The 27,029-nt window shown below is 49.1% G+C and overlaps 1 protein-coding gene across 1 annotated transcript in view; it reads left to right on the top strand.

The window, feature by feature from the left end:
- The window catches only part of THSD4 (thrombospondin type 1 domain containing 4), a 561,701-nt gene that overhangs the window by 78,385 nt on the left and 456,287 nt on the right, over positions 1–27,029 (top strand). The window contains exon 4 of the mRNA XM_078079143.1: positions 3,906–4,273. Coding sequence (XP_077935269.1) covers positions 3,906–4,273 — 368 coding nt within the window. The remainder of the gene's footprint in view (positions 1–3,905; positions 4,274–27,029) is intronic.

The raw sequence follows: 27,029 nt of genomic DNA, 5'->3' as shown, positions 1-27,029 counted from the left end.
TCCCTTTATTTTTTCTTCCTTTCTTTCTCTTTCTTTGCACTTCCCCTCCCTTCCTTCCTTTCCCCCACCCCCGTGTCTTTTTTCTTTGTTTCTGGCTGTGTACTATAAAAATACAGTTTTGGAGCATGTGGTTGGATTCCTACCATGGGGACTGAGATGGAATTTCAAGTCTCTCACCATAATTCATCTATAAATTAGAGAATTCTTATGAATAGAATAGGATGGAATGTGGTTTCATGTTTTCTTCCCCCAGGGACCCTGCCCAATTTGGCAACGGGAAGCTAAATTAAGGGTGGGATTAGTTCTAGGAAGTGGAGTTTTAGTGTAGCTGCATGTCTCACGCAAATGTTAGCGACAGTGCCTTCCTTCTCTATATTCATGAGAAATCAGGAGGGCCTGGGTATCTGAAATCCCCAGATGTGCCAGACACATACTTCTGCCTTTGTTTGTTTATCCCAATTATCCTTCTAGAACTATCAAAGGGGATTAATTTCGACTCATTTTACCCTTCGATTTTCCACCAAAAGCAGGCAGGGAGGCAACATGCCACAGGGGAAAAGAAAAAAGAACCCAGGAATAGGAATGAGCAGGCTTCAGCGTCAGCCCTGTCTGTGCCCCTTACCAGCCTGCGCCTGGGCAGTCATGCAGCCTCTGGAGGCCCCAGTTCTTCTCCGGAAAAGGGACAAAGTGACACCAACCTCTCAGGGTGGCTGAGGCACCCTGTAGAGTGTACCATGGAGCTAATGGTGCCTACGCCAGAGAGCGGTCCCTACCTGAGGTGTCTGCACAATTCCAGACTCAGAGAAGGTGCTCAGCAGACGCCTGTCCACTTTTCTTCCTTGTCCTGAAAGTACTAAGCACTGCATTAGCGTCCTTGGGCTGTTGTAACGAATTACCACAAACTTGATGGCTTAAAACAACAGAAATTTCTCCCTCACAGTTCTGGAGGCCAGAAGTTCAGTATCAAGGTGTTGTTAGGGCCATACTCCTTTCAGTTACGAGGGGGACATCCTTCTGGCTTCTTCCAGCTTGTGGTGGCTCCCTGTGTTGCTGCTCATGGCTGTTATCTCTCTGGTCAGCCTTGGTGGTCACACGGCCCTTTGCTCTCTGTATTTTCTCTTCTGTGTCTTATAAGGACACCTATCATTGGATTTAGGGCCCGCTTGGAAAATCCGGGATGTTCTTCTTTTTTTTTTTTTAAAGATTTTATTTATTTATTTGAGAGAGAGAATGAGAGAGAGAGAGAGAGCACATGAGAGGGGGGAAGGTCAGAGGGAGAAGCAGACTCCCTGCTGAGCAGGGAGCCCAATGTGGGACTCGATCCCGGGACTCCAGGATCATGACCTGAGCCGAAGGCAGTCGCTCAACCAACTGAGCCACCCAGGCGCCCAATCCGGGATGTTCTCATCTCAAGATCCTTAATTACACAGAGAATGACCCTTTTTCCAAATGAGGTCATATTCACAAGTTCTGCAGATTAGGGCACGGGACATATCTTTTAGGGAAGGCCACCATTCAACTCACTATACACACTTTAGGGATTACTTTCTAGATCAAGACTGTGGCCTGATGAAGCACATTTTTTTGCAGTCACCTCAGTGAATCCATGATCAGTTTGATATTTAAAAATCAGGACATGGAAAAGAGGGGAAGAAAGAACAAAAGCTTGTTTTTGTTTTGTTTTGTTTGTATTTACAAGCAGGCAAAAAGTCTTCTTTCCTGGATCCCCCATTTAGTGGTGATGCGTTGAATGTGTTCGCTATTCACACACCCATCCACCCTGCGGCTGCTCACATACTGGCATTAAGGAATCACAGTCCTCCTGTCACAGAACCTTCTGTCTTGCCCTTGCTCTGACCCCGTCTCCCGCTGGCTCCAGCCCACGGTACCTCCAGCCTTTTGCCTTGGCTCTCTGAACATGGCTCCCAAAGGCTGGCTGGCTGACATCCAGCTCTGGGCTTACCCCTCTGGTCAGATGCTCATTTGCTCCCTGGGTTCCCTCAGCTCTGTCTCATCCTGCCTTATTAGTTGCTCCCTGAACCTTCAGGAACTCCAGCTACAGAAGTCATCCACAGACCGCTCTGCACTGGAATGTAGTCAAAGGCAAATGGCCTCAATTAAACAAGCCCCATGGCTTCAGGGTGACTGATTGCCTGGGGGCAAGGACTCTAACCAAGGCCTGAGCCCTCACTTTTCCCGCTTACCTCAGGCACATCAAGTGGGTTTCCTCATCAAGTCCTTATATCCCTCCTCCGAGGTAATCTTAGCTCCACCTCTCATTTCCATGTGGTGTGAAGGAGCTCTGCCTTCTTGGATTTGTTCCACACAAAGGGGAGGACCATCCCTGGACCTTCTCATAGCTCAGCGGTACTGTGGAGACAGAGGACTCAACCTTGAAAAGTCTTCGAGCTTTGAGCTTTGGGCCAAAAAATGCTGTCAAAAACCAAGATCTAAAGAGAAAAAAAAAAAAAAGGCCAAGTTAATCATGGCTTTTTGTACTTCAGATGGAAGGGTGAGGTCCTCTGAAAAACTCACGTTCCAAGGAAAGTCATAGTGTTGGTCAGTGTCCCACAGGTAAGAAGGACATTCCAGGCGAAAGATCCAGAAACACAAGGGCAGCTGTCTGCTGGGAGAGAGCAGGGAGTACTGGAGCTGTGGGACTGGGAGTTGGGGAGACTTGACTCTAAGCCCAGCTGCAGCAGCATGACCAGGGCAGGTCACACGTCTCTGAGCCTCAGTTGGCAAACCTCACCTCTGAGAGGTAAGAATGGTAGACACCACAGCCACGGTGAAGCCTGGAGATTACACCTGTTACCTGGTACTAAGTGCGCACCGGACTATTATAGCTATTACCGGGACTCCTCCTCTGAGGCCTTCTTAATCCCTCTCCCCTCCCCACCCCACCCAACCCTGCACAGCCAGTCCCCCCAGGAGGCTCCCCAATCTTGTGCTAGCTGCATAGAGCTCTTCTGCTGGGTCCAGGCCATTTGTGTGGATCTGGGGTGCTTTTCTCCTGGTCCTCAGGGCCTAGCTCCACGCAGGGGAATAGCTGGTGCTCAGGGAGTGTCTGCATAATGAAGGAATACTGTGTCCCCACACTGAGCACCATGTCTGGCATAGCTATTCTCTGTGAGATGACTGGTGAAGTGAATAGGAGTGTAGCATCACCCTCCAGGTTAGAACTTTAAAACTTTCTGACATTTCTCACTTCTTCTGATTTACCACGGAAGCAGGAAAATCATCATTATGGTTACTAACAAATATTTGGTGCCAAGCTCCCTGCTCTGCACATGCGTGACCGGACTTAAATTCCTTATGTCCCCGTGAGGTAGGTACCATCCTTCTTTAGAACACAGCATGGCTCAGAGAGATTCAGAAACTTCCTAGTCACACGGCTAGAAGTGGTGGCAGGGAGGTGACTTGAGGGCAGGGCCTCTAAACTGCAGTGTCCCATCGTCTTTACTGCATGGAGACTGGGCCACGGGGCCTCCCCAAGAGGTTAAGGGAAGTCCAGTCCCTCTGGCCTGCACCCCGAGGACCAAAGTTGGAGGTCAAGGGGGACTCCTGAGGGGTAAGCCTCAGTAAGAGCTGAGGGCACCACGCTGAGCTCTCCAAGGCCACGGCAGCGGAAGCAAGGACCGAATTAGGACGTTTGTGAGCCTTAGGCTTTTTTATCTTTGTGTGGCCCTTCCCCCGTTAAAAAAGTTAAAGTTCTATTTTATGAGTGCGTTGGTATAAAGACGAATATCACCCAGGCTGGATTATATTCATTTCGTTCTTCTGATTTTAAAACCGGCCCAGTGCCTACTAGTGTTTAACGGATGGGGCTCTCGGGTTATCCAGAGCCTCTGCGGGTGAAGCACGAGCGGGTGTTCGGGTCCCCTAACCGGCCTCTGTCTCCGCAGGTCCCTCAGCGGATGGCGGCGGCCCAGGGCGTCCCCGAGGACGGCGGCGGCGGCGCCCCGGGCGTGTGGGGCGCCTGGGGGCCCTGGTCCGCCTGCTCGCGCAGCTGCAGCGGCGGCGTGATGGAGCAGACGCGGCCCTGCCTGCCCGGCTCGTACCGCGCGCGCGGAGCCCTGCGGCCCCGAGCGCCCCCGCGCGCCTTCGCGGGCCACGTGGTGTCGGCCGTGCGCACGTCGGTGCCGCTGCACCGGAGCCGCGACCGCGAGGAGCCGCACGCCCCCGCCGGCCCCGACGCCAGCCGCCCGGGCCCGGGGCAGCGGGGCAGCCGGCACCCGCAGGCGCGGGGCCGCGACCCCACGGCGGAAAGCAGGTACGCGCGCGCGCCCGCCCCTCCCTCGCCCCTGCCCCCGCTCCCCTTCGCGCCCGCCCCATCCCTCGCCCCTGCCCCCGCTCCCCTCCGCGCCCGCCCCTGCCCTCGCCCCTGCCCCCGCTCCCCTTCGCGCCCGCCCCGACGTCCCGTGCCCGGCTCTGCGCCCCGGCCGGCGCGGTGAATGCGTGGCTTTCGCCGGCTGGGGAGGAATTCTTGGCTCTGCGTATTTCCTTTCATCTTTTGATTTATTTTGCAGCCCTTTAAAGCGTTGAGGCCACTCCCACCCCACTCTGTGGTTCTGAATAGTCTTCAAAGTGAAGCTAATGCTGAGAAGGCCTTTCGGCATCAACCTTAGGGAGGCCCGGTGGAGGGGTGAAAGAAGGCGGGCCGTGGGGGAGCCCGCTGAGCCAGTGCGTGCTGGGAGCGGGGGGCAAGGGAGGTCCGTGGCCGCCGGCCGGGTGGATGTGACGAGTTTCGAATCCTTGGACAAATTGAACGTCTGGAGTCATACGTGCTCCCAGACAGTTGGTTTCAGGAATCTATGCACTTTTCTAGAAAGTTTCTCCAGAGAATTTTGAGTGAACACGCTGCTGTGAGGCTATGTCTAATTAAGGACCTAGACTTTTTTTAGAGTCTGCATAGAGTCTGTTGGCATGGTAGGCATTAAAACGGCTGTGTAGCTCTAGAACGCCTCCCATGGCTAGGCCCGCACCAATATGCCCAACTGGGCGGTGCCGATGGGAAAGGTAGCAAGGTCAGTGAATTAATCAGCCAGTATTTACAGATGACTCAGCATTCATTCACAAGTATTTGTTGAGTGCTCCTAGGTCCACGATAGATTCCGAGAGCTTATTAATACAAAAGCAGTAACAACAATAAACGAACATTTACGGGAGAACGGGAAGTGTAAGATACACTATCTGTGCTTCAGAAATGTATACTTTAGTCATCAAGCCAAGTTAGTGTCCATCCCGGGCAGGGCAGGTGGGATGAGCTGTCAGGTGGGCTGCCCCGCCCCTCCTGTCACTTGCAGTTCAGACATCAGCCTTCATGACCACCCTTTCCTCCTGTGGCTAGATGCTTCAGGAGGGTCCCTGTCAGCCTAGTGCAGTAGGCTATCAGTGCCAGCCACCCGGAGGTGTAGAGGAGATGCAACCCAGCCACCCTCCCCAGCCACATGCTCTTGACATGGTCAGTAGGGTTTAGAGAGGACCATTTCACAGGGAAGGTGCGTTAGCCGAATTCTGAAGGATAAACCGAATTTGGGTGGATAGAAGAAGGGAAGAGCTGTGAGTTCTAGGGCCTGGCAGGGGGAGGGGAAAGAGACATCCGCTGGGAGGATGCTTCCTTCCTTTTATCCGACCACAACCTGATAAGAGGATAGCTCCCCATTCCCTTACCTGAAATCCTTATGGCCAATGCATTTTAGAATCCAGAACTTCTCAGATTTTTTAAAGGTAATTCAGGGCATATTTCACATATTAATGGCCTTTCTTCTGTGGTATGGGGCAGCGTCCCATAATTGACTGCCTTATTACTTCTGCAGTGAAACTTTTGAAAGTTCATATTAAGTAGGATAACAAAAGATCCCTTTAAGTCCCTTAAGCTCAGGTGTGCCGCCCGGTGAATTCTGATACCAAACCAACAAAAACATAAGGAGAAAAAGGAAAGACAAAAGCTTCGTTTTCAAAACTCTTGGTTTGAGATTTGCAGGTTTCTAATAGTTAAGATCTGTTGAATGCCTGTTCTATACCAGGCGTTGTTCTTGTCCCTTGACACTGACAACTCCATGAAATAGTGCTAATATCATCCTCATTTTAGAGGTGAGGAAAAGGAGGCCCAGAGAAGTGGAGAAACTTGCCCAGAGCAACACAGCCAGTGTGAAAAGAGCTGGGATTCAAACCTAGGCAGTCATGGTGCTAAGGACCTAATCAAGTAGCAGTTACACACGAGGAATCTGAGGGCCTACGAGGTGAAAGGGCTTCCAGAGCCCCAGAGCCGTAGAAAAGCTAAGAGTTGAAGGTGCTCTGGCTCCCAGATCCCTGGAGTGCTCAGGGCCTTCTCTTACAGCCGCTGCGGTTGAGAATCTAGAAGAGCTGCCCGGGGAACAGGCTCTAGTTGGCTGCAGGCCTGTACTGCAGGCATTCTGGCCCATGTGTTTTGGCAGCGGGAAATTTTTTTCTCCTAACGTATTGACAGGGGGCCAGTTACTGTTTACTATGAAGTTCCTACAAGTTTTTATCATGCTCTTGTAATTTGACAGTTTCAGACGGAACAATCCAAATATTAGGCTGGGAGGCCTGCGCTGCCGACAACTGTCACGCTCTTCCCAGCTGACGAACATCACATTTGCTTATATTTATCAGTCATTAGGAACTTGCATAGTATATGTGACCCCAGAAGAAATGTCAGTGTGTTCGCTGGATGACTGTCTGCCTCACTTTCTGTTTCAGGTTTGAGGTTTGAGGCAAAGGCTGTTAAGGCTTAGATGTTCAAGAAACTGTTAAGTTGTTACGCTAGGCAACCGAAAACTTAATTGGAGCCAGATAACAAGTAAAACAGAACTATTCAACCTTCCAACAAATATTTATTAAGTATTTACTATGTTGTAAGGTCCTGGGACAGACACAAAGGTGAATAAAAGCCAGGCTGGGGGCTGAAAGCTCTTACTGACAGGCTAAACCAGCTGTTTGCAAACTCACTTTTTTTTTTCTTTTAGCATAAGAGGCCTTTCCGTAAAATCAGTGTCAGATTGGGGCTCAGTTTGTCACAGAGGGCATGCAAATGGACCAGTGATTTTCAACCTTGGCCGACCGACCGTTAGAATCTTCTGTCCACCTTTGAGAAATCTCAACACCCCGGTCATATCCCAGACCAACATCTGAATCTCTAGGGGTTGCAGTCCAGCCGAGGTTGGGAACCACGGGTTTGGAAGTATCTCTTTGGAACCTTAGAGTTCTATGGGAAAAAAACTTGGAAATTGAATATTGTCTAGCTGAATTTTCCAGGCTCAGAGAGCACATGTCAGAATCACTTGCAGTGGGCTGCGGAGGCTTGTTCAAAGTGGAGCTGCCCCAGCCCCACCATCTCCCCTGCCTAATGGGGATTCTGTTTTGTAGGTTTGGGGTTTGCCCTAGGTAGCTTCATACTAGGTGATTCTGACATACTCCAGAATTGGAGAACCACTGATCTAGAAGGTTAGAAAAGGCACGTGTGTAAAATGCCTTCCCTAAAAGACAGTGTGATGAAATAGTAATAGTAATGATGCTGGCTATCATTTTGGATCATGGCTTATGTGCAGGCGCTACATCAAATGCATTGTAACACTTATAGTTCATACAACCCGATGAGGCAGGTGCATATATTCACATTTTACAGATGAGGAAACCGAGGCTGGGAGGAATGGAGTGACTTGCTCAAAATCGCAAAAAGTGACGCTGCTCACTTTCAGCAGGTGTGGTCAGAGAAGCTGCTGCCCATGTCTTGAAAAGTGGACGGGATTTGGGAGTCAAGGCTAAAATGAACTGCATCTCTTCCTTGCAGGGTTAAGCTCTCGTAGCCAGGGAAATCTTTGCAGCACGGAGGTTCAAAAAGTTTGGCAACCACAGTCCCTGTCCTTGGGGGTCTGACACTGTGGTGGCGGATGAATGGCAAACCCACAAAATGCTGCACGTGCTGGAAAGCTGTAGAGATAGGGCCGGGGTTCGGAACATGGGGAATCCTTGAGGGTTGGAGCAGTCAGGGCGGACCGCACAGAGTAGGTAGGATTTGAACCCAACCTTGAAAAATATGTAAAATGCACTTAGCTGGAATATATTTAGGAACTTCTTCAGTCTACTTTCTTCCATATCAGAGCTTTGTGTCATTAAAACATACACATACATACTGCAAATCACACTCTAAAAAGCCTTAGAAATCATGTCAGTATTGGGGCACCTGGGTGGCTCAGTTGGTTAAGTGCCTGACTCTTGTTTTCGGCTCAGGTCATGATCTCAGGGTCATGAGATCGTCTGCTTGAGATTCTTTCCCCTTCCATCTCCCTCCCTCTCTGCTCCTCCCCCTACTCATGTTTTCTCTCTCTCTCTCTCTCAAACAAAAATTTTTAAAAAGATTTTATTTATTTATTTGAGAGAGAGAGTGGACGAGTGAGAGAGAGAAAGCAGGAGTGGGGGGTGGGGGCAGAGGGAGAGGGTGAAGCAGGCTCCCCACTGAACAGGGAGCCCGAACTCGGAGCTCAATCCCAGGACCCCAGGATCATGATCTGAGCCGAAGCCAGATGCTTAACTGACTGAGCCACCCAGGTGCCCCAGTAAATAAAATCTTAAAAAGAAAAAAAGAAATCATGTCCATATTTATTAGTGGTTCCCCAAGGATCTGAGCTTACTAGCTAATTTTTCTGAGCCTCAGGGGCTTCATCTTTCAAATGCAAGTAATAACAATGCCCAGCACATGGGATTGTTGAGTGATTAAATGAAATGATGTGATCATATTTCCTGGCCTGTAGTAGGTGCTCAGGAAATTGTAGCTATACCTCCCTGTAGGGCTTTAAAGGCTGGGTGTTCATGTGTTAGAGTTCCAGTTAGAAGTCTGGTTCCTCAGGAAGGATCAGGTGGAGAGCTGGGGCCACAGAGGAAGACAGGGAGCCAGGAACTGAGGGCTAGTCCAGGAGGATAGGACTCTGGGCAGCCCAGCCCGGGTGCAGCCAGGATCCCAGGGCCAGGGCACCCCGCCCTGTGCCCTCTCTTGGAATGACCTGCTTGGAAAAACCTGCCACAAAGGGTGGCCTCCCCCCTGGGATTTAGTCAGAGCACTGGCACCTGCGGAGGCCCTGGACTGGACGAGTTTAGCCTGCAGGTCTTGGGCAACAGGTTCCATGATGGTACTCCCCAAGGCCTCCCTCTCTCCATGCCCAAGGCCACGTCCTGGTGATGGCTGAAGGGGGGCGGCATGGGGAGAGGAGGATACTCGGTGAGCCCAGCCATCCATGCCACAGTGCAGCCACTCACCCTCCTCAGGAGGAGCCTTCCCCCCCACCAGTTTCTGGAAATGGGTGCCTGCAGGCTGGAGGGAGCTGGAAGGAGCCCCTGTGACTTCCATAGCACATAAACCAAATGGATTTCTTCTCATTCCCAACATGTCTGGTGATGCTGAAATCCAGAGAGCATCCTCCTGCCTAGAGTCCAAGTACACAACCCAACAGAAACCTGTTGTAAATGTCTATTGGGCAGTTTAAGTCAGCTTCCACAAAGACAGGATATGAGAGTAGACCCCACTCCTGTTTGAGGACGATGCTGGGTAACTCTCTCCCTGCTCTGGCTGCCGGGGAGCCTGCTAACGGGCGTTCCTTCCCCGTGGGCTTCCTTAGACTCGCCCACACTAGTCAGTTTTCCTCATCACTGCACATGGGAACTAGCTGGAATCTGGGGAGTGGGATGCTTGATGGCTTTAATGCCGAGATTTTTTCCAGGATAGGGAGCACTCCTCCCCTCCACCAGTGGCCATGGCCAAGTTGAGACCTTTCATCCACTGGAGACAGTTGCAGGAGCCAGGGACCATGGAAGCCACTGTTTCCATTGGGTGTGTGACACTCGGCGCGTCGTTGCCCTCAGATGTCAGAACAGTCGTGGAGGGCGGGCTTCCCAGAACTTCCTGGAGAGGTGGGGCTGGTTTCCCGTCGGGAGGTAGTCCGGCTAGAGGGGGGAGCCCTCACCCAGATGGCGCAGACCCACATCTCAGGAGCAGTTTGTGGCCGGGACTCAATGATTGCTTTTAGTTTTGTTTCCAGTATTGGTCTTCGGTCTCAACAGGCATTTGTTTTCAGTCTCTTAACCAGACCTTCAGGTGACAGGTGAGAGCAGGAGCCAGCACATCCGGAGAGGCCTGCATGACAGTGAAGAGTTTAGCCCTGGAGCCAGAGGGCTGGTTTCTCTGCCCAGCCCCACTGCCTCCCAGCGGTGTGTCCTGCCACGTGGCTGCGCTTCCCCCCGGGGGGAGGGTCACACGCCTGCTTCGTGGGGCCGCTGTGAAGTGGGTAATTCATACAAAGTGCTTAAGCGCAGGGCTGGGCCGCTCATAAGCCCTCAGGAGAGGCGGCAGAAGCCCTTCCCCCTGCCAGGCATATTATCAGGTGTTGCATGTACAACATTTTATCACATCCTCATCACAGTCCTGTGTGGTAGACTGGTACTGTTCCCACTAAGGGATGACAGACTCGAGGGTTGGAGAGAAAATGTCTAGATCAAGGTCACATAGAAGGAATGCAAGAGAGTCAGGGTTTAAACCCATCTGGGCTATGTTATGCTCCTCTCAGACTTGTACTTCTAGAAAGGCTTTTTCAAAATTAAAGGTAACACTCATTGGTTAAGCTAAACTTTATAAACTAATACCTCTCTGAGATGAGGGAAAATGGGATCTTTCTCCAATATTTGGTCTAAAATTTTTAGTATACTTACAACTTATATATAAAAGCTATAAGTATACTAAAAATATATAGTATGCATATGTATGTGCAATTACATATACATATAGTAACGTTGAAACTGTCTCCACCACGAGCTTTAAAGTCTACACCGGAAGCCCGAGGGACACACCAACTAGGGATAGTCAGCTGCTGGCCAGGCAAAACCTTAACATAAAGGTCCTTGCTTTTAAAGGCTGCCTCTGGATTGCAGCCCTTCATTAGTAGAGATGACCTAGCAATTACCTTTTTTTTTCTTTTTAAAGATTTTATTTATTTGAGAGGGAGAGAGAGAGAAAGAGAGAGAGCACAAGCAGGAGCAGAGGGAGAGGGAGAAGCAGACTCCCTGCTGAGCAGGGAGCCTGATGTGGGGCTCGATCCCAGGACCCTGAGATCATGACCTGAGCTGAAGGCAGATGCTTAACTGACTGAGCCACCCAGGCATCCCCTACCTTTTTGTGTTTTGTTTTCATTTTAATTTGGTCAGCATTCTTTGTATATTTGCTGTGAACCAGGCACTGTGCTAATGCTAACACAGAAGGGATAGACAGGTGAAGGAGGTGTGGTTTCTGAGGACCTCTGTGTTTACTAAGGAAGTAGCCCAGGGATGACCACCATGATGGAGTATGATGCATGTTCCACCTGTGGGGGAGCAGAGGGCTGTGGGGGCACAGAGGTGCAGCTCATTCTTGGGGAATTAAGGTAATTTCGTGGTGAAGGGTGATTTCCTTAATGGATGGGCTTGCATTTCTCAGGTGGGAAGGAGCTGGGAAGTACTTATTTTATGGATGGGGTATGGCAGTGGTCTGGTGACACCAGGGGAATGAGAACGTCTCCTTATTCCCAAGAAGCTTGTGCTGGTGGGGTGGAGGAAGAAGTCAAGCAAACAGACATTTACAAGCCCAGGAAGGAAAGGGACAGGAGAGGACTGGAGGAGCCAGGGAAGGTTTCACAGAGGAAGTGATGACTGAGCTGAGCTATAAAGAAGGATTTTAGCAGAGCCCGAGAGGGAGGAGGGTGTTCCCCCAAAAAGCGAACTGTAGGGATGGAGACCTGAAGGCATGTGTGAGCCTGTCACGTTCTGGAAGTCGTAAACAGTCTGATGGGGCTAGAGCCCAGGCTGTATATAATGAAATGTCAGGGCGAGTCTGGGGAAGTCCAAAGGCTCCCTTCCAGGGAGGGCCTATCAAGCAGGATTAAGTGGATTGCATTAGAATGTCTTTGAGAAAGATAGTTCCTGTTAATACAGATGACCATCTCTTTTCCGTTTTAAAGCCTGATGAGGTCTCCATTGTATAGTCAGCCTAAATCTCTCCTTCATGCCCTTGTGATTTCCAGAATGGCCATGCCACCCCCCTACCCCATCTTCATCCGTCACAAGAAGCCAGGGTTTACTGGCTTGAACAGCACAAACTTAACTCTCATACAGTCTGGAAGCCAGAGGGCTAAAATCAAGGTGTCAGCAGGGCTTGTTCCTTCTTCGGGCTTCAGGGGAGGATTCGTTTCCTTCCCTTTCCCTTTTCTAGAGTCTGCCTGCCTTCCTGGGCTCGTGAGCCTTTCCTTCCACCTCTCATCAAATTCAGCTACCTCTCCTTTTTGTAAGGACCCTTGTGATTACATCACACCCACTCCAGTAATCCAGGATTATCTCCTCATCCTGAGATCCTTAATCACATCTGCAAAGTCCCTTTGCCACATAAGATAACATTCACAGGTTCCGGGGGTTCAGACGTGGGCGTCTTGGGGTGGTGGGAACATGATCCAACCTACCATAAAGTACTTGCCTTTTGGAGGTCTTAATAATACGTTAGTCATAGGACAGTTTCTGGGTTAGCAGGACCACCGGCTGTTGCCCCACATCATGTCTGATAATTTCCATGGGAAATTTAGTAGTACTGTTTCCCAGAAAAAAAGAAAATCCATGCTTTCCCCACCCCTCCCTTAAGTGTCCTTCTTTGGACATGCGGTATTAATCAAGGACAGTGACATTAATAAAATGAAAGGTAATGGACGCCCGAGGCAGCTGGTGTGGAATAATGGGCTCTGTCGTCCAAATCCAGGGTCCAAGGTCCAGTTCCCGATTCTCATGAATGCTTTCATCTTTGGGCAGGTCACATCTCTGGGCCTTACTTTGCATGTCTGTGAAATAAAGGGATTCTATTCCATCTGTTAGGGTCTCCCGCTCGGTATTGGCACGTTCCTGAGGTCCAATTGCTGTTTTAAATGTTCCCACCACCGCTCTGCCATGCAGAGTCATGGAAAGAGAAGAAGGTGGCTGGAAGACACAGCTCTCAGCCACGTTTCCAGACATGCTCGGAAATGTGATGGTTTTTCTTCTCTCTAGATGCATCAACACCACCACCCTTCAAATCCCTCTGCTGAGACTTCTGTCTCATAACGTGACTTTTTCTTAAGAGTACCATCAACACGTCTGACCTTCTTTTGGTCTCCCCCTGAGGCTCTCGGCCCTTTTCTATTGAAAGCATTCACATTTCTTACCTCGGAGGAAGGAAGCCCCGGACTGGGAGTCATTAGACCCCACTTGCTGTCTCCGCTCCATCATCTGCTAACTGGATGACCTTCGGGAGTCACTTCATCTAATCTATAAAATGTGGATAATTATATGTCCTCTGTCTACCACACAGGCCCGCTGAGAGGGTCAAATGAGGTAACAGCCGTACAAGTACTTTAAAAAACGTCAGACATGTTTTAAAACAACGTGGCTTGATTATTTTATTCTCACTGACCAGATCGTCTTTGGGTTTTAGAGCCTCATGTCTCCTGTTGTAATTTCTTGTATGTGTGTGCATATGCACAGGTATGTGTTTGTATGAACGTGTATACGTGTGTGTGTGCGCGTGCGCAGGTGTGTGTTTTTACTGGGAAGGTCCATTCATTTGGAAATAGGACAGACAGGATCAGGCCTAGATCACAGGCTTTCCCCTACCCTTTCCCGCCTCCCTGGGGAAATGTCCCTGGCTGTGGGTAGGAATCATTTGTTTTTTTCAACTCCTTCTTTCCCACCCACTTTCTTGGAGGCTATTTGCATTTCATCATTAATAATGCTGGAGCAACATGTTCTTTCTGTCCTGAGGGCCCCTGGAGTCGAGTGGACCCCTTCATGATACTGGCTAGGAAAACTTGCTGTTAATTAAACTTCACAAAGCCATATGCCATTTTCCTGACCCTCAATCGTTACCTAGGGAGTCACGTTACATACGGGGTGGGGGGTGGGGTGGGGAGCAGAAACCACATGGCAAGGAGAAGGGAAATCTTTGGCCTTGTCTGTGTTTCTCCTTGGAAAACCTCCCTGGTGATCCTGGGCAGTTAGCAGAGCAAGCAGGTACATCTGTCTGAAATGCACACTCTGCATTTTTGGTGCTCTTTATATCCTCCTGCAGGGAAAGTTTTGTTTCTTTACCTTCCGAAGCAGGATTTCCACTTAGTCCCTGAATTGTTTGACAAGAGGTTACCCGTTGATGCTAACCAGATAAACGGTGTTTTAATACGCTTTGGTTTCTAAATCAGAAACCTTGGCCCTTTTCAGTGAGAGAGCTTTGTAGCAGAGCTGGACCCACTGGTATGTACATTTCTGCCTGTAGGTTAGGAAAGATTGGAGCCAGATTTTAAGCTTGAGTTACTCGGATCTCAGACAAGGCTCCAAAGAGCCCTTGTTCATTTCTTGTGGCATTTCATTAAGTGTCAGAAGTATTTCATTAGTTATCAGAACAAAGATCACATTTGCCATAAGAATGCTGCGTTGAACTTCCTCCAAGTCATTCATAACTCCAGGTTCCAGAAGAAAGATATGATGGGCTATGGAAAAAATCTAACTACAATATGTATGTCCTAGAAAGGGGATCTCAGCTTTGCATCTGGGACCCCTAGGGCTTCTCCTTGGACGCACGCCTGGTGGCAGACCGAGATGCCTTTGCGTGAGGATGGGGATGGGGGACACAGCCCGGATGCCTGCGTTACTGTGGTCTCCTTCACAGATCCTCCCTGCACGTCGCTGATTCGGCCGTCGTGATGATGACCGTTTTACGGCACCTATTATGTGCCACGCCATTTACATGCATTACGTGGGCCTCAACCAGCCCCATTTCACAGTTGAGGACTCCGAGCTGAGGTAGAAAAATCCCCGGCGTCGTGCTCCTGTAAGGGGCAGAGCGGGGTCTGAAGGCAGCGTTGCCCGACCCCCGTGTCCCCAGTCTTCCCACTGTCACTCCAAGCCCAGACGGTGGCGCCAGGTGATGTAGCTGTAGGTGAGAGGGTCTGGGGCACAAGTGCTGTGGCCTCTCTGTTGGTTCTCGTGGCAAAGTGCTAACCGCTCCTTACGGGCTCCTCGAGTCCTCCCTTGCTCATCCATCCATTGGCTCTTGCCTGGACGCATGGTTCTTCTGGCTCTCCTCTGTTAACCGGAACAGGAAGAGTCACAACCGATGTTTACTGAGGGTGGACTATCTGTCATGGGCTGAATAAAGGTACCAGGTCCTCATTCCCGGAGCCTGTAAATGCCAGCTTGTTTGGAAAAAGGGACTTTGCGGATGTGATTACATTAGGGATCTGGAGATGGGGAGATCTTGCTGGATGGTACAGGTGGGCCCTAAGTGCAACCGTGAGTGTCCTTATAAGACAGAGGCAGAGGGAGATATGATACCCAGACACACAGAGGAGAAGGTGTTGGGAAGACAGAGACTTGAGGGTACTGTCCTTGAAGGTCGCCGTGTTGGGGCCACTGGCTGAGGAACGCTGTGGCCGCAGAAGCCGGAAGTGGCAAGGAAGCAGGTTCTCCCATAGAACCTCCTCAGGGAGCACAGCCCTGCCGACTTCCCATTGATACCGATTTCAAACTTCTGGCCTCCAGAACTAAGAGAGGATAAATTTCGGTTGTTTTAAGCCACCAAGTTTGTGGTGGTTTGTTATGGCAGCCCTGGGAAATGAATACATGGTGTATAAGGCTCGGAGCTAAACCTCAAAGAGCCCTTATGATTAAAGTGTCTGTATTGTCCCTTTTTTGTATGAGTCGAACTCTGTACCTGGAGAGTTGAAGCATGAGCCTTGGGGCCCAGAGCTCGTAGGTTACAGAGTAGGGATTCTAAGGAGAGTCTGCCTCCAAGTCTTTTCTTCCCCACTGTGTTTTTCTCCCTTCCTGCCCCAACTCTTTTCTCGTGCCAGTGCTCCCTAGGTCAGGCCTGGGTCAAGATGAGAACTTGCCCTGGGCACCTGGGTGGCTCAGTCGGTTAAGCGTCTGCCTTCAGCTCAGGTCATGATCCTGGAGTACCGGGATCGAGCCCCGCGTTGGGCTCCCTGCTACGTGGGGAGTCTGCTTCTCTCTCTGACCCTCCCCCCTCTTGTGCTCTCTCTCTCTCTCTCTCAAATAAATAAATAAAATCTTAAAAAAAAAAAAGATTAGGGCTTGCCCCTAGAGCCTTCCCTTTCCTCTTTATGGTTCAACTTCCAGGTGCATGATATTGTCTGTGTTCCCTCCCAAATCTCTTTCCTACAGAAACATTGGTCCCCTGTGGGCCACGTGCACCCAGGAGCAGTGAGCTGAGATTTCCCTCTCCCTCTGAGATTGGAACGCAGGTCACCGTGGGCTAGTGCTGAAAACGTTTTCTTTCTGGATTTGGAGGGAAACAGTAATTTCTTCCCCCTGTTTTCCAGTAAATTCTCATTCCAAACAGTCCATCCCTGTAATCCTTTGTGAATGGCATTTGGTATTTATAAGCTGTGCTGTATTGCAGCTGTTTGAGCTCCTGAAGAGCTTACCATTCACTCATTCGGTAACATTTGTTGATATTACAATAATATCCGTTCGTTCATGCAGACTTACAGCTCGGACAGGTTGTTTAATGTCTTGTGGACTCAGTTTCCTTGTGTATAAAATAGGAGTAATGATCCACTCTGCTGTTTGCAGGGGTGGTTGAGTGGGGTAACGTGCATAAACCATTCGGCGGGTGTTCCGTAAATCATTGCTATCTGAATACTGAATTTATTGAAATATACGATGCTCAGTATTTTGGGGGATGGAGTAAAACTCTAGAACAAATCCTTCTTTCTTCCAGTTAACTGAGGGTGACAGACTTGCACCTAAATAACTTCCCCCTAATGCAAGGAAGAAAGTTATGCATCATTCTTCACACGTGGTTATTATGCTGGAAATATTTTCATATTTATGATAAAGAAAAAAAATGAAGTGATATATGGTATGTGGATACATAGAAAGTGGTTTAAATATTCAGAGCAGGAGAGGCATCCAGAATATGAGAGAAATACAATTGCTTCCTTCATGGGCCTTTCACATAAAAGATGTTCAAGAAATGTAAGTTGCATTAGAATCACAATTGCTGTTATATTAATGAATTCAGCAGGACTTGGAGAAAATCGTTCTTCAACCTGCTTCAACCTGCTGGGGGTCAGCCTCTGGGGCGGGGGGCACTGTTTGTGGGTCCCCAGGGGAGAGGGGTTAGGAGCTCACATTTGTTTAGCACCTGCCCGGGCCAGGCACTGTTCCCCACAGGTAATCTCACTGGGTTTCCCCTAAGCCCCTGTAGTCCTGGAGGGCAGCTCAGGTTCAGATTACATCCCACACCAGCCACGGGTTTGACTCCCAAGAGGACTCCTCTCAGTTACGCTGGAGAAATGAATGCATTTACTGTTCTCTCACGCAAAATCAGCTCCGTACCACTCAGCCCACATTTGGCTCTCTGCCTCCGCGGTGACCCTCACGAGTCAAGGTTGGAGGCTCTGTGTCTCTCACCTTCGGGAAGTGCAGCCAGTGTGATAACCACCATTTACAGAGGGCCACTGAGGGCCATGCCCTGTGCTAGTCACTTTACCTTCATTATCTCACTGATTCTGCATGCCAGCCATGGGAGGTGCGCACCCTTAGCCCCATCTTAGCGCTGGGGATGAGATGTGGAGTGACTTACCCATGGTTACACAGGTAATAAGTAGCTGACCTGGCTTGTTTGATGGAATACCTGGGCTTTTGTCCCAGTTGATCTGTTACCCTCCTTGCTTTTCAGGGATGCCCTGCCCAGCGGGGTGGGGCCGTCGTCTTGACTCTGAGTTCTCTAGTGTTAACTTAGCCTCAGCTGGAAATGCTCTCTGTTGGACCAGCACTAGTTCATTTTTTTTGCTTTTATTCATGAATCCAAAAATATTCCCCTTCCTCTAGCCAGATTCTTCTCTCCACTGGGGGGACACACTGGATTTCAACCTCCAGATGTCCTTGTGCAGTGAATAACCTCCTCAGCTGTAAGTAGGGTCCCTCTAGCCGCTGGACACTATTGCTTTCTGTTGGCCTGAAGTTGGTTGGCTTGAACCCCCACTCAGTTGTCTTTATTCCACCCTGTCTGAGCCCACACCGAATGAAAGTACCTGAGGATTGGTCCTGGAAAACCGGGATCACTCAGATGCATAGGGGCACCAGTGAACACAATGATGACTTATTCTTAGGGACCCTTGGCTGATTTTCAAACACTCTAAACAAGAAGAAGCGGCCTGATGATAATATCCGAAGTCAGAATCTAAGTCCTTTCCCAGGACTGCTCCAGAGGGCTGGGTCTGTTCTGGGCTTCTCCTCAGTTTTATTTTAAGGGTGTGTGTGCAGCCGCCCTATGGATCTCACCTCCTGGGAGGCCAGTGGGTGGGTCACTGAGGATAGGGTCTTCTTGAGGCTTGGCTTCCTAGTGCAAAAAGAGCCTTTCAAACTCAGAATTCCTCTACAGCCACCCTTCCGCTTCCTTTGCTAGCTTGCTTGCTTCTTGGCTCGTGGTAGTGTTCCTGAATCCCTTTGTGAAAAGACTTCTTTCCTTTCTCTCGTTAGCACAGATTAATCACTTCCCCCTGTGTCCCATCTCCCTCTTCTTCCCTGTCTTCCCTCCCCCATTTAGAAGCCTTCCAGATCCTTCTTCTCTGAAGGCTCAGAGCAAACCTGTCCACTGACTCTCACGCTGGTCTTTAGATGCCGGTCTTAAATACTTTCTGAGGCCCAGCAGCAGATCTGGTCAAGCTGGTTAATGTCTGTGACCGTGTGTGCCGCACAGTAGGCAACCAGGAAAGCTTTTGTTTTCATCATCTTAATTTTTATTTCCCTAAGTGGTCAGAGTTTTGCCTCTTACCTTCCGTAGACACCAGATAATTTATTGCCCGGAACAGCTCTGGCAGGAGCTACAGTCTTCTGAACTTCTAAGAAGACATATGCACTCAACCTAAACCACTTGCTCGCAGCCTCTTTGAATTTCGCACATGCTCTCCTTTCTCCCTTTGGCAGGTTGCATTGTTCACAATGGAACGGGGTGAGTTTCAGGACCCCAGGGCTCTGTTTCCAGTTTTAGGCTGCCGACTCCTTTTGGTCCAGCTTGCCCTGGATCACATGGCTTCTTGGTGAACACACGGTTCTGCTCCCTAGCTGCTGTGCCCTTGAGTTCTTCCTCCCCCTGAATTCGGGCTCTTGGGGCTTTCTAGGTGGTGGCCAGTGGTAACTGACTTTCAGTTTCACCGGCTCCCATTGCTTCCCACCAGATGTGTAGGGCTGCCTTGCTTTCTTGTTTCCTGGAACTCAGAGCCTTTTCATCTCTACTAATTGATCCAGAAAGGTAGGCTTTATTGACGCATTGGTTAGAATGTTGAGCAATTAAGCTGTGGTCTCCCACATACGTTATCCCAGCAAATGCTGCTGCTGGTCTCAGGGATTATGCACACAGGGTAAGAAACTGGGTAAGCCTTGCCCTGGAGAACCAGAAGACTCGTGAGGGAGGCAAGCCTCTTGCCTCATGATGTTACCAAGCTGCAGAGTTCATGCTATGGCAGGGGAGTGTGCAAACTGCGCCCCCGAGAGCACTAACAGTGTGGGGCGGCTCAGGGGAAGCACATGAGGTGCTGATATTTATGTTGAGCTTGGAAGGCTACTCCAGTGCAGACGTAGGTAGCATAGAATTGCAGGCGGGGCCTTGGAGGCCCAAGAGCTCAGTGTGTTTGGGAAATGCTGAGTGATCCGTTATGCCTGGAAAGTGTAGGGTTGGGAGGAGGCAGGGGGAGGGTGCTGAAGACTGGAGTTAAATCTGGTAAGACAGACTGAGACCAGATGATGAAGAACGCAACAGGGCACCAAGCTGGATGTGCCTTCAAACCACCTAGGTTTGAATTTTATTTTCTAGCCAGAGATGAGCCATGAGGGTTTTATGAATTTGAGGATAACGACCAGGGCCGTGTTAAGAAAGACAAATCTAGTGGAGAGAGAAGTCAAAAGTGCATGAGCTTGCTCATCCTGACTTGGGTGCCTCATGGGTGGAGATGGTGTTAGGCAGTCTGGGAATATGCACTAGGGATGTTTGTCATCACCAAAAGTACTGGATTGGGCATTATCGTCATTGCTGTTTCTTACACAGGCTGTGTTGCCCAAGACTCCAAAGAAGCTTCCACCTGGGCATGAGGCTGGCGATGGCCTTCACTGATCTAAAAACTTTCTGGGAGTATATGACTTTTCAGATGTTGACAGTGACATTTCAGAGGAGCATGTGGTCCCCTGATGATTTCTGCCCCCTCAGTCTTTGGGGCTCACAGCCTGTTTATAAGCGGGTATTTTATATCCAGTCAAAATGTCTGTATAATTATTAAGGTTCCTGACTTGGTTTCTCTTTGTGATGTTGTTTGTCCAGCAGATGCAGCCTCAGAGAAGCTGAGGGGAGGTTTCTGTATTTGCTCCTTATGATCCTCCCACACCCATACACAGTGACATTCTGAAAAAATTCAGTGGAGAAAACAGGTTAGGGTTTTCCTTTTTTTATTGCTTCCATGTATTGAAAACCTGTGCAAAAGGCAGAACAATTTTTTTTTAAGTTTTTATTTTAATCCTAGTGTAGATAACATACAGTGTTATATTAGCTTCAGGTGTACAATATAGTGATTCAGCACTTCCATACAACACCCGGTGCTCATCGCGACAAGTGCCCTCCTTAATCCCCAACACCTATGTCACCCATCCCCCCACCCACCTCCCCTCTGGTAACCATCATTGTGTTCTCTAGAGTTCAGAGTCTGATCCTTGATTTTTGTCTGTCTCTCTTTTATTTTTTCCCTTTGCTTATTTGTTTTGTTTCTTTTATTCCACATATGAGTGAAATCATACAGTATTTGTCTTTCTCTGAACTATCTCACTTAGCATAATGCTCTCTAGCTCCATCCGTATTGTTGCAAATGACAAGATTTCATTCTTTTTTTTTTTTTAAGATTTTATTTACTTATTTGAGAGAGAAAGCGCACACAAGCGGGGGTTAGGGCAGAGGGAGAGGGACAAGCAGACTCTCTGCTCAGTGGGGAGCCTGACATGGGGATCCCAGGACCCCGAGATCATGACCTGAGTTGAAGTCAGATGCTTAACTGACTGAGCCACCCAGGTGCCCCTGGATCACGTTTTTTCATGGCTGAGTAATATTCCATTGTATATATATACCACATTTTCTTTATCCATTCATCAATTGATGGGACACTTGGGTTGCTTCCATATCTTGGCTATTGCACATAATGTTGCAATGATCATAGGGGTGCATATATCCCTTTGAATTAGTGTTTTTTTATCCTTTGCATAAATACACAGTAGTGCAGTTGCTGAATCCTAGGGTAGCTCTATTTTTAACTTTTTGAGGAACCTCCACACTGTTTTCCAGAGTGGCTGCACCAACTTGCATTCCCACCAACAGTGTAGGAGGATTCCCCTTTCTCCACATCCTCGCCAACATCTGTTGTTGACCGTGTTGTAAATTTTAGCCATTCTGACCAGTGTGAAGTGGTATCTCGTTGTAGTTTTGATTTGTATTTCTGTGATGATGAGTGATGTGGAGCATCTTTTCATGTGTCTGTTGGCCATCTGTATGTCTTCTTTGGAGAAATGTCTGTTCATGTTTTCTGCCCATTTTTAAATTGGATTATTTGTTTTTTGGGTGTTGAGTTTTGTAAGTTCTTTATACATCTTGGATACTACAGAAAAGACATTTTTTATGGTACTACAAAGGATAAGAAATGACAAATGAGTCTGTCTCCACTCCTCCCTCTTGGGCGATTCCCCAGGTTTCATCTGTACCCTTCAGAAATACATCCTGCCTATGTGCACTTTTATACTATGTACATTTTTTCTCTGTTCTGTTTCTTTCTTCTTTATTCACGCAAAGAAGAGCGTGGACATCCTCAGTTCCGTGTCTTTGGTGTCTTGTTCTTTTTTACTTAACTGTGTTTTGGAGGCCACTCTATCTCAGTATATATGCATCTGCCTTGTTCTTTTAAGCAGCCTCATGGTCCTCCAGTGTCTACATGTACCATCATTTAACTCGCTCCTTATTCCCCCATTTAAGGACACGTGGGTTGTGTTTCACATTTATAATTTATTTATATATAAGATTTATTTATTTATTTGACCGAGAGAGAGAGAGGAAAGACAGCACAAGCAGGAGGAATGGCAGAGGGAGAAGGAGAAAGCAGACTCCCCGCTGAGCAGGGACCCCCCCCCCCGCCCCAACGTGGGTCTCGATCCCAGGACCCTGGGACCATGACCTGAGCCAAAGTCAGACGCTTAACCGACTGAGCCACCCAGGCGCCCCGCACATTTATAATTTATAAGTCCCAACTCAGATATGCAAAATGCACTTGATTTTTCTATAACCAGACTTGGTTCATGAGCCTCTGTGTCTGCCGCTGCAGGACAACTGCCAGTTCTAGGAGACTCCGATGCTCTGAAACAGCATGTTCGACATGATCTGTTCAGGGTTTATGCTTAGTTCAGTCAGGACTCTCCCCCTTCTTTGTATTCTAGCCTTCTCCCTGGGGGATGGGGCTCCCGCAGGAGGGGTTCCTGCACAGTCGCGGTGTCTGCTCTGCCTCAGTGCTTTCCACACTTTGTAGTAACTGCTGCCAAAATCCCCACACTCCTTTGGGATGACCCCTTGGGGGAGGCCCCTCCGCCATGACACCTCCCTCCCGTGTCTTGCTCAGGTAGGTGGCATGTTGGACGAGGTCTTCCCCACAAAGCTGGCAGGTCCCTTCCATCTCAGGCTCCTAAATGGATCTGGAGTTTGTGTCGTACCCCACCCCAGGCCGGAGCATTCTGGCCTAATCTCTGTTTACTGCCTCTCACTTCCTCCCTCATCTGTCTGCTAATCAAACTCTTCATTTCCTTTGGTTTGAGAAGATAATTACAAGGTCCTACCTAGCATCTTCTTCATATTCATAAACCATACCTCTGCTCTTTATGCCCCACACTTTGACTCTTGACAAAGCTTAGCTTTTCAGACTCTCTCCTTGTGGTGATCTTCGGGTTTTGTCTGGTGCTGTGATCATCAAGGTCATCCCAGAAGCACTGTGTGGAAAAGAAGGGATTACTAAGAGGGAGAAATGCACTAGGGCTAGTTCCAGAAAACATTGCCCTACCAGGTGGTTTCTAGTGTCCTGCCAGTTCACCATGGCTGCAGTGAGGACCCTTGAGCCCCGTCTCTGTGTACCTTTTTTTTAGGTAAATTTATTTAGAAGATTTTATTATTCATTTATTTATTTGAGAGAGAGAGAGCATATGTGAGAGAGAGCACAAGCAGGGGGAGCTGCAGGTAGAGGCAGAGCAGGCTCTTAGCTGAGCAGGGAGCCCGAATCGGGACTAGATCCCAGGACACTGGGATCATGACGTGAGCAGAAGGCAGATGCTTAACGGACTGAGCCACCCAGACGCCCCTATTTATTTATTTATTTATTTATTTATTTATTTATTTATTGAGAGAGAGCGCTCACACATGCTCGCATGCACGAGTGGGGAGAGGGAGAGAGAGAATCCCAAACAGTCTCCATGGCCAGTGTGGAGCCTGACACTGGACTCTATCTCATGACCCACGGGATCATGACCTGAGCTGAAACCAGGAGCTGGATGCTCAGCTGACTGAGCCCCCCAGGTAGCCCCCTCCGTATACTTTTATAAGCATGTAAGAATATAACTCCTACGTACAATTCCTACCGCCCAGCATCTTTTAAAATGTTTATAAAAACCTCGTAAAAGATGCATTTGGTCATACCAATGGATTTTGGAAAAAATATTTCACTTGATAGTAATTGCAAATGATGTCTGCCTCCCTCTCTCTCAGTTTAAGGTGCCAAGTGGAAATGCTTTGTTTCCTCAGTGAGGGGAGGAAAGGAAGAAGGATGTGCGTATCTGGGGGGCTTGTGTGGAGGCAGCACCCCCCATTTGTAACGAGGAATCTGTGATACTTAGTTTAGTATTTCCTCAGGCCTGTCTCAGGTCTGGAGATGGGCCAGCCAAATGTGCCCCAAAACATTGGCTTGGTAAGAGTTTCGTTTTGATATATCATAACAATGGGAACTACAAATATGGCATCAAGGATTCCTTAAAATCATGTGGAGATGATTCATTAGATGTAGTAGGAGTCCATAGGAGCTCAGACTTTCTCAGCAGCATCTGGCACAGGGACTCCCCAGCACCCCTGATTCTGTCTGGCATCTCTAGTTGTCAGTAATCTCCCATCTTCCCTGTGGAAGGATTGATTTCTGCTTCCCTAGCCATTCAACTCATATACCTAGCTACAAAGGAATGCTGCTTCTCTAAATGCCGTGAGAGCCAGAGCCCCCAGGATCAAGCAGGGCAGGGAGACCTCCCCCTGGAGCTGGGAGAGCTGGTTTCACTGCCAGCCTCCTTCATGGAGGTCCCGCTTCCCCACGGTGCCCGGGCTCAGACTCCTGGGGCTCCTCGCAGGCCCGTCCCAGGGACTGCGGCTCTGCTGGACGCGGCGGCCCACGTGTGGTTCCTGTTAGCACAGCTGAGAGAGGCCGGGCCCCGCACAGAGACTTGTCTGAGCTCTAAGGCCAAACAAAAGGGAACTCAACATGGAGAGTCTAAGAAACGCAAACAGCCTAGCTTCTGGAGGGCAGGCTTCTCTCTCTGCCTATTCCACTCAGTGCTCAGCAAAGAGGCAGGAAGCCGTCCGATGGCCACAAGCAACCTTGCCCGGTGGCTCTCCAGCTCTGACAGACATGCATGGAGGCGCCCCTGACCCCTTAATTCTTCCCTCCTTTTGAGAATAAAGGCCGAGTCCTGGCCCCTGCCGGGTCCCTCTTTCCATTCCGAGAACCTGTTCCTTCTCCAGGGGTTGATACCAGGAATGGCCTCTCCCAGTGGATGAGACTTTTATTCTTACGTAGAGGGAGGTGGCCTTATCCTCAGTGCCACACCAGCTTAACCGTCTTTTCATAAAATATAATAGTTTGTAAAGCAGGAATGAAACAAATGCGTTAATGGGAAGAGGGGGTTTTCCTTCCTTTGGCAATCGTGGTTTGAGCCATTCATTCATTCGTTATTTCAGTTCTTCAATAGTCGCTCAACACTTCCTATGCCAGGTTCTCGGGATAGAAGACAAATAAGAGGTATCCCCGGCCCCGAAGGAGCCTGCAGCCTGGTAAACTAAGGCAGACTAAACAATCATGCTGTAACTAAACAGTTCCATGGGGTCCAAGAGGAGGATGAAAGAGAAGGACATGGGATTTTATGCAGTGAAGCGTTGGGCTGGAGTTCGCACCAGGAAGAGCATTACTGGGGAAGTAATGCTTCCGCAGAGTCCCGAAGGGGGAAGAGGTAGTCAGTCCAGGACCTGGCGGGGGAGAAGGCAGCCTCGAGAGGAACTAGCACAAGCAGCGCGTGAGAAATGAGTGCACGGAGTGTGGTGTGGGTGGTCCGTGAGGTGCCAGGGGCCGTGACAAGACAGGCAGCCGGAGTCGTGTCGTGCAGGCTGGGTGGCAAGGCCGAGGAATGTGGACTGGACACAGAGCTGTGGGGAGAGCGGAAGGGCCAGCCGACTTCGGGCGATGTGGGGGTACATGGGGTGAAACAGAGCAGTGGTTTTCACAGTGTGGTCCCCAGACCAGCAGCATCAGCATTGCCTGGGAACATGTTAGAAATGCAGATTCTCAGATCCCACCCCAGATCTCCTGAATCAGACTCTTGGCAGATGGGCTCAGTGGCCCGTTTTAACAAGACTTCCTGGTGATCCTGATGCTTCCTCAAGTTTGAGAGTTGCTGATGTGGAGACTATAGGAAGAACTAGAAGGAGAACAGTCTTGGAGGGGGGAAGATGATGAATTTGGGCTCGAATGTGTAGAGTTTGAGATGTGTGTGGGGATGAGTGGGCGAGTGTGGTCCCAAGACCCACGGCATTGGCATCACCTGGGAGCTTGTTACAAATGCAGAATCTAAGGTCCAGCCAGACCTCCTGAATCAGAAGCTGTATCTTGACAAGATCCCCAGGTGAGAAGCAGACTCTCTGTAGTCTAGAGGTCAGTTGGGTCTATGTGGTTAACACTCAGGAGAAGGGTCTGGGCAGGCAGGAGAAGTGTGGGTGTTGTCTGTTACGGGTGATGGTTGAAATGACACATTTCCCAGGCACGTGCGTAGGGTTGAGAAAAGGAGACTAGATGTGGCGTCTGTGCTGGAATCCTCATGCTGGCCGGGACTAACATCACAAAGCTGCACAACATCACACATAATGAGGCCCTGGATGGCAGCCAGCCTGTTGTAAGGAAAACATTTTATGTGCTTGTTACCCTTTCCAAAATGCTATTTGCAGCCACTATCTCAAGAAACAACAATTTCCCAGACACCCACAGTAGGTCACGAGAAGGACTGGGACCGGAACCTGGTGTCAGAGCCCTACTGTTAGGTTCCTGTCATTGGGCCATCCTGTGGGGGAGGGAGGCTCTGCATTCACTTCTGTTTCAGGGTCTGAAATGTGGAACAAGCAGAGAAGACATTACACAGGATGCTCAATAGATGTTCATAGAATCTGCTCAATAAAGGTTTGTCGATGGTTGTTGAAACAAATGATGGAAAACAAAATGACAAAAACTGCTTTCAGATTCAAAAAGTGCATTCCTATCGGTAACCTCAGTTTGATCTTTAAAACATCATTATAAGTTGGTAAGACAGGAATTATTCATGGTCTAATTTTTTAAAAAGTAACAGCTTTATTGAGATATAATTAATATGCCATAAAACTAATCATTTAAAGTGTAATTCAGTGGGGCGCCTGGGTGGCTCAATCAGTTAAGCGTCTGACTCTTGATTTCAGCTCAGGTCATGATCTCAGGGTCCTGGGATTGAGCTCTGTGTCAGGCTCCCAGCTCAGCAGGTAGTCTGTTTCTCCCTCTCCCTCTGCCCCTCCCCCTTCTCTAGTACTCTCTTTCTTTAAAATAGATAAATAAATCTTAAAAAAAATTAAAAAATGAAGTGCATAATTCAGTGGTTTTTAT

This window comes from Halichoerus grypus, chromosome 8, assembly GCF_964656455.1.
Source record: "Halichoerus grypus chromosome 8, mHalGry1.hap1.1, whole genome shotgun sequence".
NCBI lineage: Eukaryota > Metazoa > Chordata > Mammalia > Carnivora > Phocidae > Halichoerus > Halichoerus grypus.
Note: the sequence above shows the minus strand (reverse complement) of the source record. Positions and strands in the feature narration are given on the sequence as shown.